The 27557-nt window shown below is 47.0% G+C and overlaps 1 protein-coding gene across 3 annotated transcripts in view; it reads right to left on the bottom strand.

Moving 5' to 3' along the window:
* Nucleotides 1-27557, bottom strand: part of LOC101996723 (ubiquinol-cytochrome-c reductase complex assembly factor 1) — an 87876-nt gene that overhangs the window by 4541 nt on the left and 55778 nt on the right. For all 3 annotated transcript variants that reach the window (XM_005363066.3, XM_026787177.1, XM_026787178.1), the window contains 2 exons: nt 7911-7988; nt 154-267 (listed from right to left, as the gene is read on the bottom strand). In XM_005363066.3, the coding sequence (XP_005363123.1) occupies nt 154-267; nt 7911-7988 (192 nt within the window). The remainder of the gene's footprint in view (nt 1-153; nt 268-7910; nt 7989-27557) is intronic.

The raw sequence follows: 27557 nt of genomic DNA, 5'->3' as shown, positions 1-27557 counted from the left end.
GTTCTCATTAGTGCTTGCTCCTGATGTGGTTGGACCAGAACCCCTTAAACTACCTCCTGGTCAGTCGGCCTCTCACAACCTTCCAAGATGCTAGCACCATGCACTCAGGGGGACTCAACTGCCACCAGCTGTGAGCAGGGAGAGGCCACTAACCTGTTTCCTCACGTACTCCACCAGCAATTCAAGCTGCCGAGGGTCTTCACATTTCTGGTTGAAGAAGGTCCTCCAGAGGGCAGCAGCTAGCCCACGATCATCTGAAAGGATCCCCTAGAACATAGAACGGGATATGTTTTGCAGAGCCATGATACAAGAGCTGGGATGTTTGAACAGGAGACCAACTTTTTTTTTTTTGAAGTGTGGGCGGGGGTTTGCTGAGACAGGGTTTTACTGTGTAGCTCTGGCTGGCCTGAAACTCATTCTGTAGACCAGGCTGGCCTGAAACTTGCTCTGCAGACCAGGCTAGAACTCACAAAGTTGTCTCTGCCTCCCGAGTGTTTCTTCTTTGTTTAGAAGTAAATTTTATTTTTTTTTTATGTATATGAGGGTTTGGCTGTATGTATATCACGTGAGTGCCTGCTACCCATGGAGGCCAGAAGAGGGTGTCAGATCCCCTGGATCTGGAGTTGCAGTGAGCCATCATGTGGGTGCTAGGAATTAAACCTGGCTCCTCAGGAAGAATAGCCAGTGCTCTTCATCACCAAGTCATCTCTCCAGCCCCTCAATATTTTTTTATACAGGAGGAGGACTGGCTAAGGTAATGTAGAGCTGGCACTCACCTTCACCCACTGTCCCTGGAGTAGGCAATGAGTGTCTGCAGGACCCAGCAAGGGTAGTGTGGTAGCCATACTTCTGCTGCTGTTCACAGGGTGCGGGCTGGCAGCATTGCAAGTCTGTGTTTGCCTGGGCATGGGGATGGGTGCAAACTGCTCATACTTGCTTGGTCCAAAGTCACACACCTGCAAGGTAGCTGGCACTTTGGGAGAGGGAACTAGGTACCTTGCCTTTGCTGTCACCCATCTGGCAATGACAGGCCCAGACTTTGAGGAAAGGAACAGGCTGTTTAGTAGGTTTGCCATGGGCCACAAGAGTCGCATAGGGCAATGCTCAGAACCTGTCTGTGTGCCCGATATTGCCTCTCCTGGCACTGGGAACTCTGTTGTTGGAAGCCCAGATATTATTATAGAGGCCAATTACAGCCATTTTCTAGCTCAGACCTCTAGGGCAGGGAGGATGAAGGGAACTGAAGGGAAAGGCCCTGAGAAGTGCTTCTGCCTTTGTGCCAAAGCAGGACATGGAACTGAAGCGTTGCCTTGGACTCAGAAGGCTGGACCTAGTCTGAGCTCTGTCTGCCACAGTCAGGGTCAATGGTTATGGCTAAATCGGAGTCTTAGGGCTTCTTGGATACTCAGAGGGATGGAAACAGCGTTCTAAAAGGGGTGGGGTGGTGCATGGCTATCGCCCCAGGACTTGCGTGGTAGACATGAAAGAAAACACTGGCTCTACCTACAGCATCCTCGAATTACAAAGATGAGGTAATGTGGCCTGGGGGTGTGGCTCGTGGTGGAATACTTGCTTAGTGTCTTCAAAGCCCTGGAGTCCCAGCACCACCACACAAAAAGGAAAGGCTTTTTAAAAATAATTACACTTATTGATTCTGCATGCATGTGGGTATGGGCGTGCACACACCACAGAGAGTGTGCAGAGGGCAGAGGAAAGCTTGCAAGGTTTGGTTCTCTCCTTTCACCAGGTGGGCCCTGGGATCTGGCCTGGCCCAGAAGGCTTGGTGATAACTCTCACCAGCACGGCCTTTTGATTTTTGTGACAGTCTCATGTACCCAAGGCTGCCCTCAAACTCTCTAGATAGCCAAGGGAGACCTTGGATTCCCGACCCTCTCTGCCTACACTTCCCAAGTACTAGAATTACAGGCACGTGCCATTGTGCCAGGCTACAAAGCCATTTTAAAAAGTGATATGTATTGGGTAGAATCAACAAAAACATGCTTTAGCTGGAAGCTAACAGAGTTGAGACGACAGTGGGATCTTGGAGCCAGACTACCTAAGTTCAATGCCAGCTCTGTCACTTTATGGTAGTGTGGCCTTTGCAAAGCTGTTAGCCCCCCTGGAGCCTCAGTTTCTCACTTGTTAGCTGAGCCTGATTAATTCCTATCCCACAGAGTTGCAATAAAGAGACAATGTCCATGGGAGGCTCTCTGCCTAGAAAGGATTACAAAGACACAGGGATACTTTGTGCTCCAGCCTCATGGCCCTGTGGTATATAAGGCTGACTCCAGGTTCAACCTACGTGCGGGGAGTTAACAGACAGGTGGGAAGCATTCCACCCATTTGAGGTGCCTTCTGCTAAAGAACCCCCCAGGTCCAAGGCTGAAGACTGTCCTGGTGTGATGGTCGAGCTGGGGAAATCCGCTTCTCCTAGCAGATGGCAACGATGGCCAAGGACAAGCTCGGGCACATCCTCCTCCCGCGAGCCATTTGCTAACACAACAGCCCGCCTGTGTGTGAAGTGCCCTGGGCACAGGCGGGACACTGCTGGCAGAGACCCACTTATGTGATATGGGAAGGTGAGATGGAGTGTCAAATGGGCTTGGAGAACGAGCAGAGCCCAGAAAAAGAGAAGCAGGGGAGTCACAGCTTGCTGCAATCAGGGATCCCGGAGCTGCAAATGCATACAGAGGGGTCCTGAGCAGTTAGAGGGCAGAGGGAGACTCAGGAGGCACTGGCCCTTCTAGCCCTTCGAAGAAGCTGTTCCAGATTCCCAGGTCTCCTTGCCAGCCAGCATCTAATGATTACCTGCACCAGAGAACACAGGTATTATTACCCCACTCAGATAAGTACTGAGATTCAGGGGTTAGCGAGGTAATTGGTGTCGAGAGAGGCACTGGCCTGCATTGCTGAGGTCAGGGGATGGTGCCTGCCTAGCTATCACCCAGCCCTGACACAGATCCAGAGTGCTGAAAATGGCCAACTCCGACACCAGACCCAGCTGCTGCCTTCTTTCCATCAGACTGCTAGGAACTCATTGGAAACAAACGGGAGTCTATTCAAGCGCACAAATCTGAATGGCAAGAAGCAGAAGAGGAGAAAGGTACCAAGCATTAGGGTGCAGGGCCAATTTCCCACAGTCTAGTATGGGCCCACTGTTACCTCATGGCATAAAAGAAGGCATTCCTTAGGAAATTAGGGTGTCTGGTCTAGAGTAACAGAGGAAGGTGTGGTACTGCCCTCGAGTGGCGACTCCCACTATGTGCCTAGCACAATGCTAAGAGCACAGAGCCCTAGCGACTGGGCTCAGTTCTCAGGGGCTTGCAATCCAGAAGGGAGAAGGTAGCACAGAGCAAAATCTTGGGCAGTGAACAAATGCTAAATTCCTTGGTGAGACCATCGCTGCCTTTGCCTCCTCGTTCTTCAGTCTTTCCTTCTGAGTGAGTCTTTGGAGAGCTCCTCCCAGCCCATACTGTATTGTCCACCACTAGTCTCCACCAGTGCCCTCTATTAGTGAGCAAACATGCGTCTGCTTAGTCAGTACTGACTTGTGTGCCTCCTGTCTCAGGAACTCCACCGGGCAAGACTGAACCATGCTTGATTCACCAACATTTTCCTCATCTACCACACGTGATAAACATGCCAAAAACACTGTTAAATGGATAGATACATGGTGAGATGAAGAGTAAAAGCCAGAGAGATCTAGAGAGCTTAGGAAAGAAGTGTGCAAAGAAGTGACCTATAAGAATAGGGAGGAACATCTGGGCAGTGGTGGCACACGCCTTTAATCCCAGCACCCAGGAGGTAGAGGCAGGTGGACTTCTTGAGTTCCAGGCCAGTGAGTTTCAGAACATCCAGGGTTACCAAAGAAATTGTTTCAAAAAAAAAAAAAAACTAAAACTAAAACTAAAACAAACAAACAAACAAAACAGAATAGGCAGGATCAGCTTTAATCCCAGCACTTAAGAGATGGAGGCAGGAGGATCTCTGTGAGTTGCAGAAATGGCTCAGTGCACTTGCAGATCTGACTTTGGTTCCCAGCACCTATATGGTGGTGACTCTAGTTCCAGGGGATCTGATGCCCTCTTCTGGCCTCCACTGTATCTGGTATGCACACGGTGAATACATTACATTCAGGCAAATACACATACATACATAAGTCAGTCTTTCAAAAAAATTATTTATTTACTTATTTATTGTATATACAGTGCTCTGCCTGCATGTATATCTGCAGGCCAGAAGAGAGCACCAGATCTCACTATACATGGTTGGGAATCACTATGTGTGTGCTGGGAATTGAACTCAGGACCTCTAAAAGAGAAGCCAGTGCTCTTAGCTGCTGAGCCATCTCTCCAGCCCCATTAAGTTAGCCTTTAAAGAGATGGGGAGTAGGAGGAAAGTTGCAGAACATTCTACCCAACAGAGAAAAATGCATAAACACAGAGTGTCCTTCACAATAACAAGCTGACTGGCCCCTTCCCGGCTACTGACTTCAACATTCAATGGCCAGAAGGGCAGCGAGGCCAAAGACCCCCCTCGGAGGACAGGCAACGAGAGACAGCTAGAGAGGGCACGCAACAGCACAACAGCTCACACAAGGTCTGTGATATGGTGAAGCATCTGAGCTCAACAGAGCAGGAAGACAGGGAGGGAAGGATGAGCCAGCCACATGTGGAGGGCTCGCCGCAGACCGGTGCAGCCCAACAGGACTTTCCTCATTGTCTACCACGGTGGTTTCTGGTCCTGCGGTTAAGGAGCACCAATGGGACCAACACGATGAGGCGGTGACAAGTTTATTTAATGAAATCGAGAACAGTGGCAAGCAGCTCATCTTGGGCAGGTCCAGAACACTGTGACTATACAGTGTTCTGAAAAACGGCCACACTGCGTGGCTTGCAGCTTCTCTGAAGTTCCTTGGGTTCCAACCCACAACGGCCGAGTCTAACACAAATTTTACCCCATTTTGTATGTGATTCACATGCAGTTCAAAATCTAAGAAAAGGTGTTCTGGCTGGACTTACTCATCTAAACCTTCTGGGAACTTTTGTTGTTGTTGTTTATTTTTTATTTAATTTTATATCATGCACCTTAGTGTTTTGTCTGTGTCAGGTCCCCTGGAACTGGAGTTGCAGACAGTTGTGAGCTGCCATGTGAGTGCTGGGAATTGAACCCGGGTCCTCTGGAAGGGCAGCCAGTGCTCTTAACTGCTGAGCCATTTCTCCAGCCCCTTGGGAACTTTTACATCTATGGCTGTCAACCCATACAAGTTAAGACAAAAACTTTGGGTAATGGATTCTTGCCATTAAATTTCTAGAAAGTATCCCAGGTAACTAGCATATTTTCCAAGCTTTCCTGTTCATGCCACCTGGGTGCTTGCTGAAGAACCAGGTGGCTCCTACTGGAGCAAAGCCTTCAGAGGGTTTAGGGATCAGATTTAAAGTGTCTCCTGGGTGCAGAACATGAAGGCTCCAGCAGATGGTCCTAGCTAGACCCATGCACATACAGACAGCAACAAGTGAACTCAGGGGGGTGAAAGAAAAAGAAAAGAGAAGAGAAGAAAAAAGAAAAAAAGCGTAGATGAAGTTGGAAGGGAAAGGTGGTAGGGGAATTGTAGGAGAGGGAATGGGAGGTGGATTTAATCAAAACACATGATATGCGTGCATGAAATTCTCAAACAATGAAGCAGGAGACTTAAAAAATGGGCTGGAAACATAGCTCAGCTGGCAGAGTGCTTGCCTAGAATGCACAAAGCCCTGGGCTCAATCCCTAACATGAACGAACTGATGATAGAACATGCCAGCCGAGATTACAGGCATGTGCCACCATGCCCAGTTTCACTCAGTTCAGAGAATCAAACCCAGAGCTTTGTGAATTCTGGGCAAGGGATCTACCTGCCGAGCTACACCCCAGCCCTACTCTGTACATTTCTTCCCCTCCGCACCGCATGCCAAGCACCGTGTTAGACATCAGAAACAATTGGGCATTGTCACTTCCCAGAAGAAACCCACACCCAGCCAGGTGACAGACAGTTAATGCTGGGAAGCGCTTTGAGCAGCCACAGTAGGTGGGATGAGCTCAGCCTGGGGAAGGTCAGGATCCTTTCCTAGGAGGCGGTGCTCACACAAAGTCAGGAGTTAGCCACAAAATGAGTTTAAAAGCACAACATTTATCAAGAAAAAGCTGAGGTATGATGAGTGCCGGGAGTGTGTATACAGGTGTTCATCACACCTGAAATTTTCATAATAGAGCTGGAGGGCTGAGAAATGACACACAATATGGATGAACCTGGAGACATAAGCCAGCCACAAAAGAGCAGACATTGTAAGATTCTACTCACACGAGTTCCTAGTCAATTCAGAGAAACAGAAAATAAAAAAGTGGTTGCCAGGGACTGGGAGGAGGAGGAAATGGAGAACTGGCATTCACTGGGCAGACTTTAAGTTTGAGATTGTGACTGTTCAACACGCATAGCTCTGTGCATAAAGCACTCTACAGAAAAGTGTGCAGGCGTAACCCGTTGGCATAGAGGCAAGGAATTGCTGTCTGTGCACAGGGACACCTGGAAGGAGACTCAATGATCTATGACGACTTCTCCTTCAGGGCTGGAGAAGAACTAGATCTTTATTTGTATTTCAAGCAGATATGTACAGTTTTGTGGACTTTAAAAATAAGTATATGCAGCTAGGTGTGATGGCCACGCCTTCAATCCCAGAACTTGGGAGGGAGAGGCAAAGGGAGAGGCCAGTGGATCTCCGAGTTTGAGGCCAGCTTCGTCTACAGAGGGAGTTTCCCAGGACAGACAGGGCTACACAGAGAAACACTGCCTTGAAAACACAAAAATGAGCATACTGGGGGCTGGAAAGATGGCTCAGCAGTCTAGAGCATTTGTTGCCCTCGCAGAGGAACTGGATTCAGTTCCCAGCTTCCACAACCATCCTGGCAACCATCCTCACTCCAGTCCAGAGGATCCAGTGCCCCTTTAGGCCTGCACAGGCACCAGGCACTCAAGAATCATACATATGCAGAGGCAAAAAGTTCATACACAAAAACGAGTATAAAGTGCTGCTTTAAAATGAAAAATACAACAGAATACATCTGTCCCACAGATCATGCTGTTGACATATAAGTGTCTTGCATTCTCTGGCAAGAGCTGGGACCATAGCAGTGTCTGATTCGCCTTTGGCCCCATCCAGCACTCAGCAGGCACTCAATGCTAACGTGTTAAAGGCTTGATCAAATTATACAATGTTCTCTTTCCCCAAGCACTCAAAGAAGGAGAAGAAATTAATAGTAAGCAAAAATGGCAAGCGGAGAATATGGTCCTCAAGGCTTCCTTCACACAATCCCCTTGAGGCTGGAGATGTCTCAGCGGCTACAAGTGCCTGCTGCTCTTACAGAGGTCACAAGTGGGGTTCTGAGCACACAAATCAGTGAATCACAACTGCCTGTACCTTCAGCTCCGGGGGATCCAGCACCCTCTTCTGGCTTCTGCAGGTACACACACGCACACACGCACACACACACGCATGCACACACATGCACATACACACACACACACACACACACACACACGCACGCACGTACACACGCACATGTACATACACATGTAGGGGAAGGCTTTGCCGGGACTGGCTGTGGTTGTGTACCACTTTGGTTCTCAGCACCCACACTGTGTGGTTCACAACTTAAAATCCATTAATTCCGGCTCTAGGGGATTGGTGCCCTTTCCTGGCCTCCACAGGCCCTGATATGCACTTTTACACACATGTGCCAGACACTCACACAGACACATACACATTAAAAAAAAATTCTTTAAATGGAAAGGAAGAGGGGTGGAGGGAAGAAGGCTGGTGCACCTTTGCGGGGGGGGGGGGGGGCGCTGGGGCCTAAGGCTCGACAAATGATCTTACCTCATCATATCCCAAGATTGCCGCATAGAAATTGTTTGTCATGAGGGCCATGTTCTTCTTTAGGAGATAGGAATTAACCTACAAAAACAAAGGTAAGAAAGTAAGGAAAAGCATGATGTCCTTAGCTGTCACAGGTGTGAAAGAGAAAGGGACTCAGTTTAAGCTGCCAGTCCATTTCCAAGTCCCCGGCTGTCAGGATTTTCCACAATGAAACTGTCACTTCGTTCAGGTTTTGATTCAAAACTATGTTCATTTTAATGACTCAACCTTCAACTACATGAGCGCTCTGTGTTAGTGCTGATCAGCACAAAGGATCAGAAACAGTCTGAGTACTGGACCACACAGCCCAGCATAGAAAAACAGGCCCACTCCTGTAACCCCTAGCATTGTGTGTGAGGCAAGTACGCTTGTTCAAGTTCAAGGTCATAACAAGGTCGTACAGCCTCGACCAAATGCCACCTTGTCCCGAAAACAACAGAAGGGCCACTGAGATGGTTTGGCAGGCAAAGGTGCTTTCTACCAAGTCTGATAACTTAGAGTTTGAGCCCCAGGACCCACACGATGGAAGGAGAAAAGTGACACCTACAGTTTGTTCTCTGACCTCCATATGCACACACACATCAGTAGGTAAATGTAATTTAAATTATTATTGTCTTATTAATATGTATATGTATGTAAAATACCTGAATGAAGTTACCTAAGGGAGGAAGGATTCATTTTGGTTCACAGTTCTAAGAGGACACAGTCCACTGAGCAATGGAAGATGTGGCTGTAGGCAAATGGCGGAGAGTGGGGCTGCTAGTTCACATCTTGGTGGGTCGGGAAGCAGAAAGCTTGGAGCGGAGGTGAGGCCCTACTGTACTCCTCAAAGTCTGGCCCCCTGCAATACTCCCCCTCCAGGTAGCAGCCATTTCAAGGGTTCCACAGCCTAACAGGTCCATCACCTAGAAACTAAGTGTCTAGACACATGAGCCTGTAGGGGGACAGTTTACATTCAAAGTATAACACACACAATAAATCAAAGACCGAGTGACTTTTATCCTGGGGTTCATAACTGGTCTCTGGAGGTCAAAAAAGGCAAAAGAGTTTAGGTTTAGACTCAGAAAACCCGGATTCAAGTCCTAACTCTGGTATATATTTTGGATGTGGTCTTGAGCAAGCCAAGCTCTCTGAGGCTGTTTTGTCTTCTTAAATGCCCTGCACACAAAAACTGTTTTCAAGAGCACAGAAGTCCGTTTGCATTCATTCATTAAGTTAACAGCATACCCTAGAAGTCTTGGTAAATGGCAGCTAACTCTGCAAACACACGGAACTGTGAGTAAGACCTGCCTTGTTTACACAAAACTAAAACCAAAAGCAGTCCCAGTGCTTTACAGTCATGAACAATGTTCAGCAGTGAAGAGAGAATTGTGAGGTTCGAGGCTGGAAAATATGAGATTGCTGGTAGCTGGGCGTGTAAGCCATGACCTTTCCTCCCCACCTCCAAGCCAGGCCACATTAGCCACTGCTCCTTTGTGCTTTCCCCCTGGGTATACAGTATGGTTGGAGCTGCTTATACATGTCTTTCCCACCAGTCTGGGAGCTACTCAAGCTTGGGTCACAAGAAACAGGACTGAATCATTTTGGCACCCAAACACCTGGTCCAGGACAGGGGCTAAGACAGGCATAACATAATAAATCTGTGCAAGGTCACCACCCAGGGCTGGGGATGTAGCTTAGAGCTGAGTACTTTCCTAGCATGTGTGAGGCTGGGGGTTTAGCACCCCAAACAAACAAACAAAAGCAAAAAAGCAAGGGCCACTCATAGCATGCCCTATCCAGTGACACAAATTCTTTTGTTTTTGCTAAAGAAGCACCTTCCCTGTTTCTGGAATTCCAGAAATATATACCACTGTATTTCTTCTTACTGCTTCATCTAGTGTGCCATGGTGAGACTCAGAACAGGCCAGAGTTAGGAGTTCCTTCTGTCACGTGAGGACAAGAGGTCAGCTAGCCCTCTTAACACACTTGGGTTCTTCCTTACTTAGGGACTAGTTGTTCTTCTAAATGTGCAAGATGACCAGAGCCAAAAAAGCATGCCAGGGGCATCCAACATAAGGCAAGGCACCACTCCTAGGAAAACATTTACCCAAGCTGCTCAGACGGCAGAGTTCGCTTACTTTCTGCATCATGCCAACTAGCGTTGAAGCTGGAAGGGCCTTCGGGGATCACCTGGACCAGTGACCCCCCAGGAAATAAATGGTGAAATGAGGCTCGAACACGGAAAGAGACAGACCCAAGGCTACACAGCAAGCTACCATCAGAGCGGGGTTGAAGCAGAGCAAACAGTCCCACTTCACCACCTAAAGGGTATTGCCAAAGATCCCCCAAATATTATTCTGCAAAGCTTGGTTCTCATGGGAAGATGGCTGGCTGCTGAGTGTCTGGGGAGAGCGCAATACAGACAGGAGCTCACTGGTAGCCAGGTTCTACTCCAGTGCCCTCCTGTGAGCTCCCCATCACTTCTACAGAGAGAGGGCAAACCGCCACAGCTAGGAATGGCTTTCAATGTCACCACCCAGGCTAGACTAGCTCACAAGAAGGTCTCTTTCTGGAAGCCAGCGCAAGCTTCTCCTGCAGCACAGGGTCACTATGTATATGTCATATGTCTATGTATATGTCATATGTCATGGTGAAATGACAGCACTGAGTCACTAGGTTCACCTCACTAGGTCCTCGATGCTAAAGCTTCCCTCTGCCGAACCCCAATTCTCCTCCACCCCCTTCACTTAAGCGTTTATCTGCTGGTGTGCGGGGTTCCTGTCTCCCCAATGCTGGATCACCCTAGATGGAGCATGTTGCTTATGAATACATGGATCCCCCCGCAGAAGATGGTGTTGGGCTGTTTGCTCATTAAAATCTTATCCTTGTCCATAATGCTTTGCTTTTTATGAAAACCCATACATACTGAGCCACCACATGGGAAAGGCTCCTTTATGTCAGTTACTCATAGTTTCCCATTTATTTAAGCTATTAAAATTCATGCAGATATTTTATAAGCCATCAGGATCCGATGACTGCTATTACTGAATGTTTAATAATAAACTAAACAGAGAAATCAGAGGGTTAAATGATGACTGCAATTCCTGTAATGACTTAATTAAATTTTTATTGAGTACATAAACTATGATGTCACTTCTAGCCAACCATGGCCCTGCTTTCGCAGCATGTCACAGGGTGGGAGCGCTCAATAGGAGGCTAGGCTAAATGAGCAGCAGGTCTCTGCTCAAGTGGGGGAGGGAGCAAGGCTCATGTAACACACTCAATAAATTATCCGTTCATTTTTAAACAAAGTCCATGAGTTATAATATATTTGCCATGCACTTTTTATGACATAATAAAAATGTTACCTTAAGGATTACTTAACACATACTACAAATGTTACAGCAGAGGCAGGCACAAGGGGCAAAGAAAACAAACATGAACAGGCCAGGGACGGGTCCCGGAGTTTATGTCCCGGGGGAACAGCACAGTATATTAAAAGGGGAATGCAAAAAACAGGGGGTGCAAGTGTTCGGGGTTACTAATCAGCAGGTTAATGAATGAGACAGCCGACAGGGAGCACGGGCAAGAAGGGATCTCACGGGCACACGCTTAATTAATGGGAGTATTCTCAGGAAGAGATGTGAGCTGTAGAGATGGCAGTTCATCTGAGGCCAGTTCTCTGCCCCGTCCCCTTCTCACTGCTGCCCTTAAAGATGTTTACGCTTAACAGAGGACGAGAGTGTGGTGCAGAGACTGAACGAGACCTTGGTTTAGCCTCCTAAGCACTGGAAGGGACTTCAGGATATTTTTCCTAGGTTATTTTTTTGACCTCACTCCCTTTGGTCTTCCCATGTTCATTTTAGGCCTTGATCGGAGTCAACCTTGCCACTTCTACGGCTGTCGTGCTCCCTTGTTCTTAGCCACACTAGCAGAAGTCCTTTTTGTCTTTACTAGTGGAAGGGATGCTGGTCCCTTCTCATCTTTAAAGATCTTGCCTCCAAAATACTTCTCCCCAATCTACAGGTACCATGAATGATTCAAGGTTGAGAACAGGTCACATAATTAGCTAAGTGTGCCACTACCTTTATGCATATCAGCCCAATTCATCTTTCCTGATGAACTCTGAGAGGGGACCATTTTATCTCCATTTTTAAAATTCCAGTTTTGCTTATTGAGATCTCAATATTTAAAATCTAACTGGATAATGTATGAAAAGCAAGGTACATGGTTGGCAATGAGAACCGCAAAACCAGCAGCCTTAATTCCTGAATGGTCACATAGCAGACATTTCCTTAGGGTTGCTAAGAAGGAAATCAAGCAAGAAAAGACGCGAGGTATGGCGGTACATGCTTTGTAATCCCAGTTCCTTGGAGGCTTTGAATTGCAGCTCGTTTGACAAGCTGCAAGCGTGGTTCCCAAGAGAGGTGTCATCGCTGGCTTGGTAAAGTCTGTGTTAACAATGGCCCTGCAGGGCAGAGCTCAAAGGAATTGACTGGGAAGGTTTCCGTTTAAAATCTGTGCTGATAGGGGGCTGGAGAGATGGCTCAGTGGTTAAGAGCACTGCCTGCTCTTCCAAAGGTCCTGAGTTCAATTCCCAGCAACCACATGGTGGCTTACAACCATCTGTAATGAGGTCTGGTGCCCTCTTCTGGCCTGCAGGCATACAAGTAGACAGAATACTGTATAAATAATAAATAAATGGGAAAGGACTTCTACACATTACATTTCGTTTGAGGATGTCTTCATGTTTAGGTCTTCTCTGTCCACTTGTGGCTCCTCCAACCTATCTGACGCTGTTGCATGAAGAATCAGACAAACAAAGCAAAGGTTGTTTGCTTCTGGACTCCGGATGTAGGGGTAAAATGGAAACAACTCAAAATTAGTGGAGAAATTGTCACAAGAACAAGACAAGATTTGACAAGATCAAAGCAGGGTCATTTGCCAAAATAAATAAGTAATGGAAGGAAAAGTTTGAGTGAGCAGAAACCAGAGTCAGGGCAAATCTCTGATCATAGAATAGCAAGCCAGAAATATGAATGAGGACGGTGGTGCAGGCCTGTAACCCAAGTAATGTTGACACAAGAAGCTGAGGCGGAGAATCACTAGTTCAAGGGCTGCCTGTGCTACAGAGTGAGTTCAAGACCAGCCTGAGCAACTTTACTGTCTGTCTCCAAATAAAACACAGGCCAGGACAGTAGCACAGTAGGGGTCTGGGTTCAATATTCAGAACCACAAAAAAGAAAAAAACCAAACTCACGTTGGATGGTTAATCTTCGTGTCCTTGCCTGGATTTATAATCATCTTGTAGTTTCTGGGTAAGTTGAACTAAGGAGAGAAGACCCTTCTTGAACATGTGTGTGCAGGTCCTGAATGTGCATGTGCATATGTGTGCACTTGCGTGGGTGAGGTGTGTGTGTACACACGTGCACACATGCCATACCCTGGGCTGGGGTCCAGGACCACAGGAAGGAGAAAGCAAGCCAAGCGCCACACACACCATCTTTTCCTAATTGCAGGTGCATAGACTGGTCATCTGGCTCCGGCTGCCATGCCTTCTTCACCTTTTTTACTAAGTTGCTTTGGTTGGGTATTCTCACAGCAAAAATGAAAGCAGCTAATACACTCCCAAACCCAGAAATATGACAACATAACCATAATTAGACAAATTTCTAAGAAAGCTACTATTACTCGAGTCAGACAGACGGCTCAGTGAATAAGAGCCTGGCGGGTCCTTTGGAGGACCTGGGTCTGAGTCTAGCTCATACTGTTAACGCCAATCTCAGGGGATGTGGTGCTCTTCTGTACTCCACAGGCACCAAGAACACACAAATACACATGCAGGCAAAATACCCAAACACATGAAATATTATTAAAATAATTATTATAAAAGAAAAAAGTTTTATTATCAGGTAAAGATATACTTTTAGGGTTTTAGCAAGTTTTTTTTTTAGCTTATCATACTTAAGAATGAATTTTATGGCAAAACCAGAGAAATATCAGTGACGAACAGATGCACTGACAAAAGCTAAAACTGACAACTGGCTAGGCAGGGTAATGTGAGCAACAGAATCACTCGGCAGTTATTTCACAGACTGTCAGGGATGCTCCTTCATCATTCTATCTGAGGTGATGTTCTCTCTTGCTCACCTTTCCTTAGGTCCAAGAATCTACTTTGCTTTCAAAGATGAAACACTGCAGATCCTGGAACCCTGGCCCCCCTTCAGGGATGGCACACAGGCCAAGCGAATTTATCAAATTCTTGTTTCTAGGAACAAAAATAAAACTCTGCTATAGTTCATTGACCCGAAAGCTGCATAAGCTCCTGTCACAAGGTCCCTTGGCTGCACGGAGTCTTTCCTTCCTGGGGTCTGTTGTTAGAACCCCAACGTCGCCTTCGCTTAAACAAGCCGAGGCTGGCGCTCAGTTGCTCATAATCTATGAGCATCATTTACCAACTCATTAAAACCAGGTGACTGGGCCGGGTTGGTGGTGGCACATGCCTTTAATCCCAGCAGTCGGGAGGCAGAGAGGCAGGTGGGTCTCTGTGAGTCTGAGGCCAGCCTGGTCTACAGAGCGAGTTCCAGGACAGGCTGGAACTCAGAGTTATATACAGAGAAACCCTGTCTCGAACCCCCCCCCCAAAAAAAACAAACCAAACAAACAAACAAATCAGATGACGAGGCATCTGTTGTCTCCTCCATAGCTGGTACTTGCTGGAGCTGCGCCAGGAGCTCTCTCCAGACACCTGAGGTCACACAGAGCTTCTGTGAGAGAAGGACACTCACGCACACAAAAAAACCTGGAACTCTGGGAGGGCGCTATCAGTCTTTCACCTTTGCCTGCTCTCCAACAGAGAGAGCCACAAAAATGGCATGAAGCTTCGCAAGCAGCGCTGGTTCATTCTTTCAGGTTTAGGAGAGAGTTTGTGCCCTGCTCACAAGGACTAGTGGAGAAACGTCTTGGGCAGGCTTTGGGGTTCTGCTGTGCAATACCGAGTTTGGAAACTGAAAACCGTTTACCGAGGATCACTATTCACAGTGATCAAGGTAGAACTGGTAATAAGCAAGACAACAACCTGAAGAGGAAGCAACAAATGACTCCATTCCCTTCTATATGGATGGCTAGAATTCAAAATACAAAGAAAAGAAGGTAAGTAGGAACCCTTACAAGAGAATGTGAATTGGTGCAACCACTGTGGAGAAGAGTTTGAGTTTCTCTAAAGGTTAAATATTGAACTACAGTGTGACCCAGCAAGTAAATCTACAAAGGAATGCAAACATGGACTGGACACACTTAAAATACCATGTAAAATACGGCAATGGTGGTGTGGGGACCGGAGGGCTTCTGAGATGTGCCATTCATCACACTGTACTTCCGAGTGTGTGCAGGCATGCACAGACAGGAAGGGTGGGCGTGCAGGGCCACAGGGAGGAGAGCAAGGACAGCGTTTTCAAAGCAAAGTAGACCAGGCTGGCCTCAAACTCAGTGAATCTCCTGTTTGCCTCCTGAGGGCTGGGCTTAGTGTTGTTGTTGTTTTGTTTTCTGAGACAGAGTTTCTCTGTGTAACCCTGGCTGTCCTGGAACTCACTCTGTAGACCAGGCTGGCCTCAGACTCACAGAGACTCACCTGCCTCTGCCTCCCACGTATTGGGATTAAAGGTGTGCGCCACCACCACCCAGTGAGGACTGGGGTTTTAAAGGCATGTGGTCACACGTTCACCTTCAGAGTAAAGTCTGTAACAACAATGAAAAACTATATTGGGGGGCTGACAAGATGGTTCAGAGGGGAAAGCTCTTGCCACCAAACTGTCATCTGACTTTCACATGTGCCATGATGCCATGATGCATGTGGTATGCATGCGTGCGCATGTGTGTGCGTGTGTGCGTGCAAAAAAAACCTCATAGGGCCAGAAGCAGAAAGGCAAAGTCTTTATTATCTGTAAATGGCCCTGAATGCCACACCAAGACAGGAAGCTGCATGGATACATTTATTTTTTTAATATTTATTTATTTATTATGTATACAATATTCTATCTGTGTGTATGCCTGCAGGCCAGAAGAGGGCACCAGACCCCATTATAGATGGTTGTGAGCCACCATGTGGTTGCTGGGAATTGAACTAAGGACCTTTGGAAGAGGAGGCAATGCTCTTAACCTCTGAGCCATCTCTCCAGCCCCTGGATACATTTATTTTCTCACAGTATGGACAATAGAGTTGGGCAGATGACAAGAGGCAGAAATTACAGAGGCCACTGTGTACCAGTCCAGGTGAATAAGGACCTCAGTCAATGTAAGCTGAAGCAGGAAGACAAAGAGAGGCCCTGAAGAGAAATGTCAAGCTGGGTGTAGTGGCACATGCCTATAATCTGAGCACTCGGGAGGCAGAGACAGGGATATCCGAAATTCAAAGTTAGTCTCTGCTACATAATGAGTTCAAGGCTAGCTCAGGCTACATGAGATCCCGCCTCAAAGGAGGAGGGTCTGTATAGTACAAGATCAACGGGATCAGGTTATCGGTCAGTGAGGCAAGAAGGGTGAGGCCATAGCTTGCATGTAATCAGACCTCACTGAAGAAAAGCAAAAGAGGGAAGGGAGATGAAAGGCAACCACCAAACAGAGCCACACACTGGTGACTTTCCAACCCTGGCAGCACTACGTGTAGACAGCCAGCCTTGCAGGGTTCTAGCGATCACTGTGCCCTAATGTCTTCTATGCTGTGGTAATGGAAAATCTTACTTGGATAAGATGTAATGTGAGCAAGATGTGTATTTAGCTTGAGCCCAGCAGGCGTCTCCAGGGGAGTAGGGGTACAACACAGCTTTAGGAGCCTGAGCTTCCTGTTCAGTCATTTGTTCGCTGTCCGTCCGTAGATGTCATTCCTCTGGTCCTCTGTATCCAATCTGTGGCCACGAGACCTGGTGACTGTCAGCCAGAAGATGCTAACACACGTGGGTTTCCAGAGACATGCATAGACTCCTAATTGTACCCTGGGCCTCATGACTACGTTTATGAGTACAGAAAGCTATAGGCACAACTTTGCTTCCTTAATGATTTTCTATTAAACATAGACTGACACAGTGCAGTGGAAAACTACAAGACGCTTGCTGCCTATCGCAGTTAGTCACTCCAAATACACAAATGTGGTCTAGTAGGTAAAACAGTCAACAATTCAGTCACCTCTTAGCTAAGAAAGCCAAGCTAATGGGTGGTGGGGCCAAAACAGCGTGGAGGACCTAAAGGGTGTGCTGAGGTCACTGGCCTCAGTTCTTGTCCCGCTCAGCAACCCTCAGATCCACGACACTGCACAGCAGTGCTTGCTTAGAGGGGCCACTATCCAGCCCCTTGTCACACTAACAAGGTCCTAGCTGCATCATCCAACTGACCTGCCTTCCTCTTCAGGTAGTGAAGTGGGGATGTCCCCAGTGAACAGAGTTACACAGTTTAACTGGTGACTCCACCTGGGCCCAGACTAGAGTCTACAGACTAAACAGTAAAGCAGACATTTCCATTGGCCACAGCATGTTTCTTTTTTACCACTGTGTCCTTATTGTTTACCAAAGTTCAGAGTTAACATTTTCCAAGTGACCAACCCAGTGGTAATCTGAGAAAGAGGTCATTGCCCAGTGGAGAGATGAGGAAACAAAGACTTGTCCAGTTATCGCAGCCCAACTTGTTTGTGAGGGACAAGGTCTCACTGCGTTGCTCCAGAACTGCTGGGCTCAGGTGCTGCTCTTGCCTGAGTCTCTCTTATTTTGGCACAATGTTCTTTTAAGGGTCATTCAACTGATGGCTTATAGACTCCTATAGCAGCCTGGAGAAGGCTAAACTGGATCAAGTGTACAAATAAGATCACTTCCACTCAGAGTGGCCTAGAGGAACAAGCTGTGGATGTCCTTAAAATGGAGCTGGCACCTGGTCTTGTGAGTTCTGCGAGCAGTTCTCCGCCCCCCCTCTCTCAAGAGTATTGTTGTCTTTTAAAAAAAATTATATCGCTATTTAATTTTATTGTATGAATGTTTTGCCTACATGTGTGTCTGTTGGCCATGTATGTACCTGGCTTCTGAGGAGGTCAGAAGGTCTCAGATCCCCTGGAGTAGGAATTACAGTGAACCGCTGTGTTGGTGCTGAGAACTGAGCCCAGATCCTCTGCCAGGGCAGCTAGTGCTCTTAACCTGTAAGCCATCCCTCCAGTTCCTTTTTTTTTCCTTCTTAGTAAGCAAAATGTTCTTTAAAGGATATTTTATTCAAAAGAAGAAAACACCTTGAAAAGAATGCTTTGTCTCATAAGGAAATCTCTTTGGTGGTCTGCATTCAAGACAACAAAGAAATTGCACTGTTATCTGAACAAAGTTCCAGCAGCCCATTTCCCTGCTCTGTTCAATCTGGAAACAAACATCACTGCAGGCCTCAGTTTTCAATCAAAACTATGTCTAACTGCCTTCTCTCATATTACAATAATTCTCATATTAACATGTGGGTAAAATATTTAACAATAAGTAATGAAATAATGATTTCCCAGCCCTGTGCCAAGGGCTTCACATGTGGCAGACCCTCCTCTCGACTCTCACAACACTATAGTTAGGGTATTGCTGTCTTCTTTTTCACAGGTGGGAAACTGAAGCACAGAGATTATGCACCTTGACCACATGGCTAGGGGCAGCGTACGAGCAATCCAGTCCAGCTTGTGAAACGCCACTCTCAACCATTCTGTGATGTGCCTCAGGAAGGAAGTTTCAAAGCCAAGCTATTGGCTTACCTGGAGGAGGCTTTGCCTCTCTCACCCGCCCATCCTCCCTTCATTCACACTCTGTCTACACTAGGGAAGCTTCTCTAGGAAGCTTGCCGCAAAAGCAAAACTAAACAGCAGGTGAGCTCGTATCTCTCTTGTTTATCTATTTAGTTTGGAACTTAACCCAGGAGAGAGCAATTTATCTTCCTGGCATTAAACAGCTTGTAAACCCTGTACGATCACTTTTCCCTGAAAAGCTCTTAGCCAACAGTATTCAAGGGTTAGCACATGGTAAGGAACGAACAAAGGTTTTCCTACAGTAATAAATAAAACTTTCTTTCTGTTCTTTTTTCTTTTGTCTTTTTGAGACAGGGCCTCATACAGCACAGGCTGTTCTGGAATTCAACAGCAGTGGAGAATCCATCTCGCAAGTGATGGGGTCACAGGTGTTTGTCACCATGCCCAGCTGTGTGGGAGAAAGCTACATGAGTTAGTAATGATGTCGGCCAGGAGGGGCAGCAAGGAGAAAGAGCACTGACTGCTACGGGGGCAATGTCAGGCGTCTTCCTGGCTGCTCTCCACCTCTTCTGTTCTGCTTTGTTTGGTTGGTTTTTAGATTTATTTGTTTTATGTGCACTGGTGTTTTGTTTGCATCTATATCTGTGTGAGGGAATCAGATGCTCTGGAACTGGACTTACAGACAGTTATGAGCTCCATATGGGTGCTGGGAATTGAACCCGGGTCCTCTGAAGAGCAGTCGGCTCTTAACCACTGCCAGCCCCTGCTTTGCTTTTTTTGAGACAGGGTCCCTCGCTTACCGGCTTGGCAACATTGGCTGGTCAGCAAACCTCAGGGACCTGCCTCTTCCTCCCTGGTGTCAGGATTGTGGAGACTTCCCTACGTCCACCTTTTTACATGGATGCAGGGATTTAAGCTGGGGTCCTTACACTTGTGTGACAAGGGCTTTACTGACTGAACCAGTCCAAGAGAACTCTTCATGGTGGTAGAGGCTTCTGGAACAGAGAGGGATGGAGTCTAGGGAGCCAAGGCCTCCACAAGCTCCACAGGCCCCTACATGTTCCAAGCTAGATGAGACAGGGCAAGGCCGGCCCTCCTTTCCCCAGAGAGAGGCTTCTTTTGGCAAGCGATTCACTTGGGGACTAAAGCACAGCAGACAATACACAGCTCCAGGCTCTGAAAGAGAAAGCTGTGCATCTCTACTCAGAATGCCAAAGACAATGGTTTATTTGAAATCCCAAGAATCTAGCAAAGGGCTGGCCTAACTTGCAAAGGGGAGTGGGCGCACAGAAAGCCACTAGACACTCGGAAGGAGTCATCCTTTATCCCCGGCCCCAGCCACTCATGAGCCCGTGGCCTAGAAAAGGAGCGGCAGATAGTTTACACCTTTAATTATTCCAATAGAAACGTGTCTCCCGGGAGCAGCCAGGGGTCAAAAGTCCAGCACCAAAACTGTATATCTTTATTAAGTCTTGAGCAAAAAAGCATTACAGCAGACAGTTATTAAAAGAAAAAAAAAAAAGCCCCGGTGACCAGCCGAGTAGGAGGTGTCAGAAAACTCACTCCAGATAATTTATTCCCTGAGAACCACAGAGGGCTTTCCCAAGAACAGCAAAAGCACCGTTAATTTCCCCAGGACCCTCCCTTTCAAAGAGCTCCAAACACCACACATTTCATATTAAATTGTCCTCAAAGGCTCCAAAAGAAGGGGTTACTATTTCCCTAAGTACAGATGTCGAAACTCAAGCCTTCATGCCCACCATGCCCTGCCCAGGCCACGCTAAGGGAGTGAGGCTGCTTGTGCCTGATCCAGGCCTCCTGGTAGAGGGTTACAAAGACCAAAAATACCACCTCCATCCCCCACAAAGATGAAAAACGGGCTCTCTATCCTCCAAAGTCCAGTAGTGCCCGGCAGATGCACATATATCCCCGTATGATTCTGTGGAATGCTACTGAAAAGGCCCACACGCAGCCTGAGAGCTGGTAAGCGCCCCACTTACCAGTGCCTAACACATTCCAGCACTGTACTACGTTATATTGTTTAAGTCGTCCAGCAATGTGTGACCAATGCAAGAGGAATGGAGGCAAGAAGAGTAAAGAGATTTGCTGAGGGACCTAAGGCTACCTGGGGCAGAGACATGATTAGAACCCAGATCCATCCAGTGAGGAAGTCCTGGAGCTGCAAAGTGACTGATTAGGAAACTAGAAACTGACCTGTGGGCTTTTCAGCACGCACACAGAGAGGGGTGCCCTGCATGGGCGGGGCCTGTTGCCAGGTCCAGAACACAGATGCATACATTAATAGAGTCTTTCCATCGTGGGGACAGCTCCAGTGTCTTTCCAAAGGGAACAGAACACTCTCTGGGCAAAGAAGATCTGAGAAGTCCTGAGCCCTTCTTGTTCTTTTGTGGGCACTGTAATGGACCAAGAATGTCTTCAAACGGGTGGCCAGCTGTAAAGGCCTCTGCTCGGAGACAGACTCCTGCTGGGGCAGGGCCCTTTGTTGGCCATCCCTGAAGAAGGGCATAGGGTGGTGACAGCGCTGCAGAATTTGCCTAATAGCTGTAAGCTCCACCAAGAAAGAAATGGCAGACTTGGAGGAAAGAGAGCAGCAGGCCACAGTCCCCAAGCCAGAAAGACTACTGAAAACCATGGCCAGTCATGAGGACTGGCTGAATCCTAATAACAGGGAGACAGATGAAGGAAGGAGTTTTAAAACCATAATCTCAACCTAACAAAACCCTAGGTGGAACCAGCCCGCACTTAACACCAGCAGCTTGCTCTGCAATCTTAGGATCCGTTCATATAGCCATCAACACACACTATGACTCATTCGCTCGCTCTATTATTATCACTTATGTCGTACCTACTTCCAGGAGAGGTTCGACTTAACTTAAAAAGCCTAGAGGAGAGCTAAAAAGACAGAGGTCTTGAAGCAGACAGATCTGGCCTGTGACTCTAGTGGCCACAGGCACATGGTTTCTCGTCTGCCTTGGCTCAGCTCAGCTGTAAGCCACGGATGGATTCAAGGCTACCCAAGCTCGTCTGCAGGATAAGAGACGACAATGACCGCAAACTGCCCGTCAAGCAGTTTGGCTCCTCCACAGTATACATCTAACTAAAACAAACGCCAAAGAGGTAAGGAAAAGAGTGTGCAAGAGAAAGGGGCCAGTGACCAGTCCAATCCACGTATCTAAATAAGGGAAGCTCTGGATTCCTGGGAGTCACAAGAAAAGCGAAGCAGGATTATTATGCCGTTCTTGTCGTTAATGAAGGAAGCCTGTAACTCATCAGGACAGAGAAAGTGCGGAGGTTCTGTACTCTCAAGTAAATGCAAATGTGTGTGCATATTCACACACGCACACACACACACACACATACACACACACCCCTTCTCTCCAGCAGGAAGAGGGTGAATGGCTCCCCAGAGCCCTGCTGCCCCTCTGACACCACACAGCTGTTGCCGCTAGTGAAGTACTGCAATAGTTAAAACATTTTTGTGCCAATATTTTAAGAGTGCAGAAGGTTCCAAATTACATGTAAAATAAACAATGCCAGACTGTGAAAACTCTTGGCTACAACGCTCTCTGATGTTAACAAGAGTTCCTTTATTACTGTAACCTTTCAGAAGAGAATAAAAACCATTTCTCTGCCCTAGTTTTGCCCTCCAGTAAAAGTGGAGGGAGCAGTGACCATGGAAAGAGCTGTACAGTGACCCCTCCTGAAGGCTGGGGGCTGGGTAGGGGCAACTGAAAACAAAGCCTTCCATATAGATTTCTTTTCCAAAGTAAAAAAAAAAAAAAGCTTTTTTTTTTGAGGGTGTGTATGCATATGTAGAGGTCAGTGAACAACTTGCAGAGAACTTAGGTTCTCTCCTTCCACCATGTGGGTCCCAAGGACAGAACTCAGGTCGTTGAGGCTGGTAGCCAGTGCCTTTATCCACTGACCCATTTCACCAACCCTGTCTTCCATAGATTTTCTAGCCAGTTGTTAAACATTTAGTTTGGGCTGTGGATCATATTGTACAATGTCACATTGCTAACTTTTGTATGTGACAACTTACAACACATACAACATTTGTATGTGACATGTAGAGAGGCACAACAGAGCCTTTGGGGAAGCCCAAACCAAGCTAATACTATGAAGAAAATTAAGATCTAACCAAGACTCCTCAAACATTCAGTGACTCTCCTTACTCAGAAACTGAGTCTGAAGTGCTCTCAAAACAAAGAAGAGGCCAGATGTGGTGGTGCACATCTGTAGTCCCAGCACTGGAAAGGTAGAGGTGGCAGATTGCTCTAAGTTTGAGGCCAGCCTGGTCCACGCAGAGGCCAGCCTGGTCCACGCAGAGTCCAGGTCAGACAGGCCTACAGAAATAGACCCTTTCTCAAGACAAATAAAACCCCAAACAAGGAAGAGGGTTTGTGTGTGGCCAGTACTCAGGACAAAACACAGTAGTGTACAGACCCCGAGTCAGTGAGTGTGTAAATATCAGACAGCTGGATAAAGGGAAGCTGCTTCCCCGCCACAGGAAAAGAAGGAAGGACGACAAATGACGTCAGACACTGCCCTCTCAGGCCTCTCTGCAACACTAACTCACCCAAATGTCAGCTGAGCGGTCTCCTCTGGCATTCTCGTAACCATTGTAATTTCTCGGTATTATAACTGTGTTTATGTTTGTCCTCTGCTAGACTAGGAAGTCTTAGTCATTCTTTTATCTCTGTGTTAACATAGTAGCTGGAAGCTAGCAGGTCACAATACAATCAATAGATAAGAAAAATTTTGTGTTTGATGAATTGCTGTTGAAAACAACAACAACAAAAAACATAAGCTCTGGACCACAACACAGGCAAGCTTTGTAGTCCTCTCAAAAGCAGAAGGTTGGGTCTGGAAAAGAATGTAGAGATTACCTAACTCACCTCAGAGACTCGAGGGGACCTGACTTACTCAGGCTGTACGCGGACAGTGACCAGGCTGGCTAGACCGCCCTCCTTCAACCGCACCCACACCACCCCTTCATTAGCCTGAAATGGTAGTATACATGTTCATTTGCTGGGAGGATGAGAAACATGATTGAAACAGGATATTCTGAGAACGCAATCTCATTATAAGTAAATGGGGTCACAGCAAGGGTTCAAAGGCCAAGAGGAATGAGTGTGTGTACTATTCTTGAAGAGGACCCAAGATCAAGTCCCAGCACCCATGTCTAGCAGCTCACAGCCATCTGTGACTACAGTTGCAAGGGCATCTGACACCCTCTTCTGGCCTCTTTTGGCACTGCACTTAAATGTACACAAACACAGACACATAATTCAAACTAAAAAATAATATATAAACAAACTATGGATATCATACTAGGAATTGATTCACTTGATATAACAGTATTGGGTTCCCACTAAAGCTGTCAGACAGTTACCACTGGAACAAGTTAATCCCAAGAAAACAGAAACATGTTCAGACAAAAACTCAGCCCAAATGTCCAATGTGAACAACTGTCCAAAAACAGAAAAAGCAAAGCATGCTACAACACAAACGGACCTTGAAAACATACTCAATACAAAGAGGCAAACGTCAAAGGCTGCATATTACATTACATTCTGCCGACAGTGTGCTGAGATGAAAAGCTCAGAACGGGTGCACCCAAAGACACAGCAAAGGGGCGGCAGGGGAGGGGGCAGAGAATGATGCCTATGAGCACAGGTGTTCTTTCTGAGGTGAGGGGAACATTCTGGAATTAGTGCTGCGGGCATGTAACACTGTGAGTTAAGTAAAACCACTACCTATTCATTGTGCATGCGTGTAGTGAGCATGTGCCACAGCTACACGTGGCTTGCAGAGGTCAGAGGCTGACTTGTGGGAGTCAGTTCTCTCCTTCTCCTACACGTGTGCCCAGGGTCAATGTTCAGATCATCAGGCTCAGTGGCTGAGCCACCTCATCAGCTAAAAAACCACATTCAAAATGTTGAATGTTGGAAGAATTATGCATCCATTTTTTTGTTTAATGAAAAATGGAATTCCTCCTTCTAGGAGCTAACAACCTAATGGGAGGAGACAGGAGCAGTGATGCGTAAGGATGCATCAGGACCAGTTGCTTCAGTGCCATGTGACGTGAGTTCTGGAAGTCAGAGGAGGAAGCAAATGATAGTGGTCATCTTGAAGCCAACCTAAAGCTGTAACTGTCAACAGTGGCCTTGTCAGGTGGCACAAGCAGTGATCAGGGCAGGGCCAAGCTGGGGGTAGGGAAGCTCCTGCTTGTGACCATGGCACTTGGGAAGCCGTGAGACATTGGAGGTTAAGTACGGTAAGTTTCAGGGTTTCCATGCAGACTTGGTTGCTATGGTTCAATGGTCTGTACCCTGTCACTTGTACTTTAAATAAATGCTGATTGGCCAGTAGCTAGGCAGGAGCAAGGAGAACAGGAGAATTCTGTTGATTGTTACCAAAATGGAGAACAGTCTTCCAGAAGACTCCTGAGAGCTCATTCCTGGAACCTGTGGATGTTACTTTATACAGTAAGTAAGTAAGTATGTAAATAAATAAATAAATCTGTAGGCCTGATTAAGACTTTGAAGATGTAGAATCAGTTGAAATATCTGGAAAGGCCCTAAATGCAATTCCATACATCCTTCCAAGAGATAGGCTGAGGGAGATTTGAACCAGAGAGATGAGACCAGAGGTAGACTGGAGATGCAGCCGCCGTCAGGGGATGTTGGCAGTCAGCAAGGCTAGAAGGGGAAGAAATAGATCCTCCCCCAGAACCACCAGAAGGAGCACAGGTCAAGCAACATTTTGATCTCAGCCCAGAGAAATTGATGTTTTCTCTTCTAGGTCCTAGAGTCTAGGACTATGAGAGAATAAATTTGTTGTTTCAGGCCACCAAGTTTGTGATAATAGCTGCTACCAGAAACAAATACACTCTTTTCCCTGGTCTCTAGTTTCCTAGTCTGTAATATGAGGGTGGGATGCTATCTTGCAGATAGACAGGTTTAAGAGGGCAAAGCCAGACAGCTCTCATAAAGTGCCCGGCGAAGAGAAAGTGCTGAAGGAACGCGGCTGCCACCACTGCACAGGTCCTCAACCATCACGTGGTGTGAGCCCATACCTTACCCCCGACCCCAGCAAAAAGAGCTCTAAGAACCGACAAGCAGACAGCCTGGGTTCCCCAGTCAGTTTCTGATTTAGACTCATCTCTCTGGCTCTCCTTTAGATAAAAGACAGGGTCAGATCAGGGGCACCGGTTTTGAAACATAAGGGCTTGCTTTAAAAATAAAAATCCTGTTGGGCCCTGTATTAGCTACTTATTACTGTGATAAAGCAGTGACCAACTCAACTTAAGGAAGAAACTGGGCTTATGTGTCCATGATGGCGGGGTAGAGGCAGCAGGCACAGTGGCTGGATTAACTAGCTGAGGGCTCACATCCTGAACATCCTGATCCGCAAAGAGGGAGCAAACCTGGAGTGGCAGGTGCTTTGAAACATCAGACTGCCCATAGTGACATACTTCCTCCAGCAAGGCCACACCTCCTAAACTGCCCAAACAGTGCCACCAACCAGGGACCAAGTATTCAAACATCTGAGCAAACAAGGGACAGACTCAGTTACACTACCACAGGCCCTACTCACAGAGTTTCTCATTCAGCTGACTCTTAAAAAATCCCCAAGTGATGTTGAGGCTTCGGGTATAGGAATAAAAATCTCAGACTCTTTGGGCTAGTTAGTTCAAAATTCCTTTTTAGGTGGAAGTCTAAGATTCCCAGGGACTCAGGCAATAACCCACGGCTGCACACGCTGGAACAGCCAGGGATGAACTCCTTCCCCTAAAGAGGGAAGGTCCGGCAGGGCGACTATGAAGAACATGGTGCAGGTTAGTTTTTAACTTTCCAACTGTGTAGAACAAGAAGTCTGACCCCCTTATCCAGCAGGCTGGCCCCATTTTAATTTATCTTAATCCCACCTTTCTGCTTCTCCACCAGACCCCTCCCCGCATGCCCTCCTCTAGAAACACATCTAGGTGTCTCTTGAATTCATTTATTGGCCTTGCCAGGAGCAGCATAATGCTGCCTTTGTTAGTCTCCTGGCCCAGCCCTCAAGCCGTGCTCAGCCTCCCTGTTCTGCTCCTCTTAAAAAAACATAACTGAGGAGTCTCTGGAAAAGAACCGTGAGATCAACCGAGGCAAATTCACAAGATGGAGAGACACTCAACGTTAATGCGGGAAGGACAGTCTCACCAGCTCTGGCATCAGCTGCACCTGCTTTCTGTCCCCTTAGTCTCTATTAGTTCCGAGTAGGAAATCTCTGCGGTACTGGATTAGAAATTCCACATAAAAAGGATTTCAGGCCTGAGTCTTTCTAAGAAGCGGGTATTTCCAGATTCAAGAAAAGCCCTTGGTCTCTGGTAACAAGACAGACGGAGAGATGGAATTTTGGGGCTGATATCAGGGAATACCAGGAAGAGGAACACCACAACTGTGGTCCTCATGCTTCCATGAGGATGATCTGGAGCAAACCACTGAACACTGCTAAACCTCAGTTTCCTCACCATGAAATGGATCCGGGGCATTTGAGCAGCAATATACACAGTCTTCGTGGATTGGAAAATCAGGGTTACAGTATCTCCCAGGCTCATACCTGCCAGTCTGAGTCTGAGGCCCAATTTCCTATAAAGTAGATCCAGAACATAACCACAGAACTCAAGAGGCAGGGTGGGGAGAGAATAGTGAACCCCTTGCTGGTGACGCTGCTGATAGGGAGAAGAGCCACAAGGGAAAAGAAAAAAGCAGGTGTGATTCAGAGATGATTGCTAACCAGACGGTACTGGTAGGATCCATCATAACCAGACGGTACTGGTAGGATCCATCATAACCAGACGGTACTGG

This window comes from Microtus ochrogaster, linkage group LG8, assembly GCF_000317375.1.
Source record: "Microtus ochrogaster isolate Prairie Vole_2 linkage group LG8, MicOch1.0, whole genome shotgun sequence".
Lineage (NCBI taxonomy): Eukaryota > Metazoa > Chordata > Mammalia > Rodentia > Cricetidae > Microtus > Microtus ochrogaster.
Note: the sequence above shows the minus strand (reverse complement) of the source record. Positions and strands in the feature narration are given on the sequence as shown.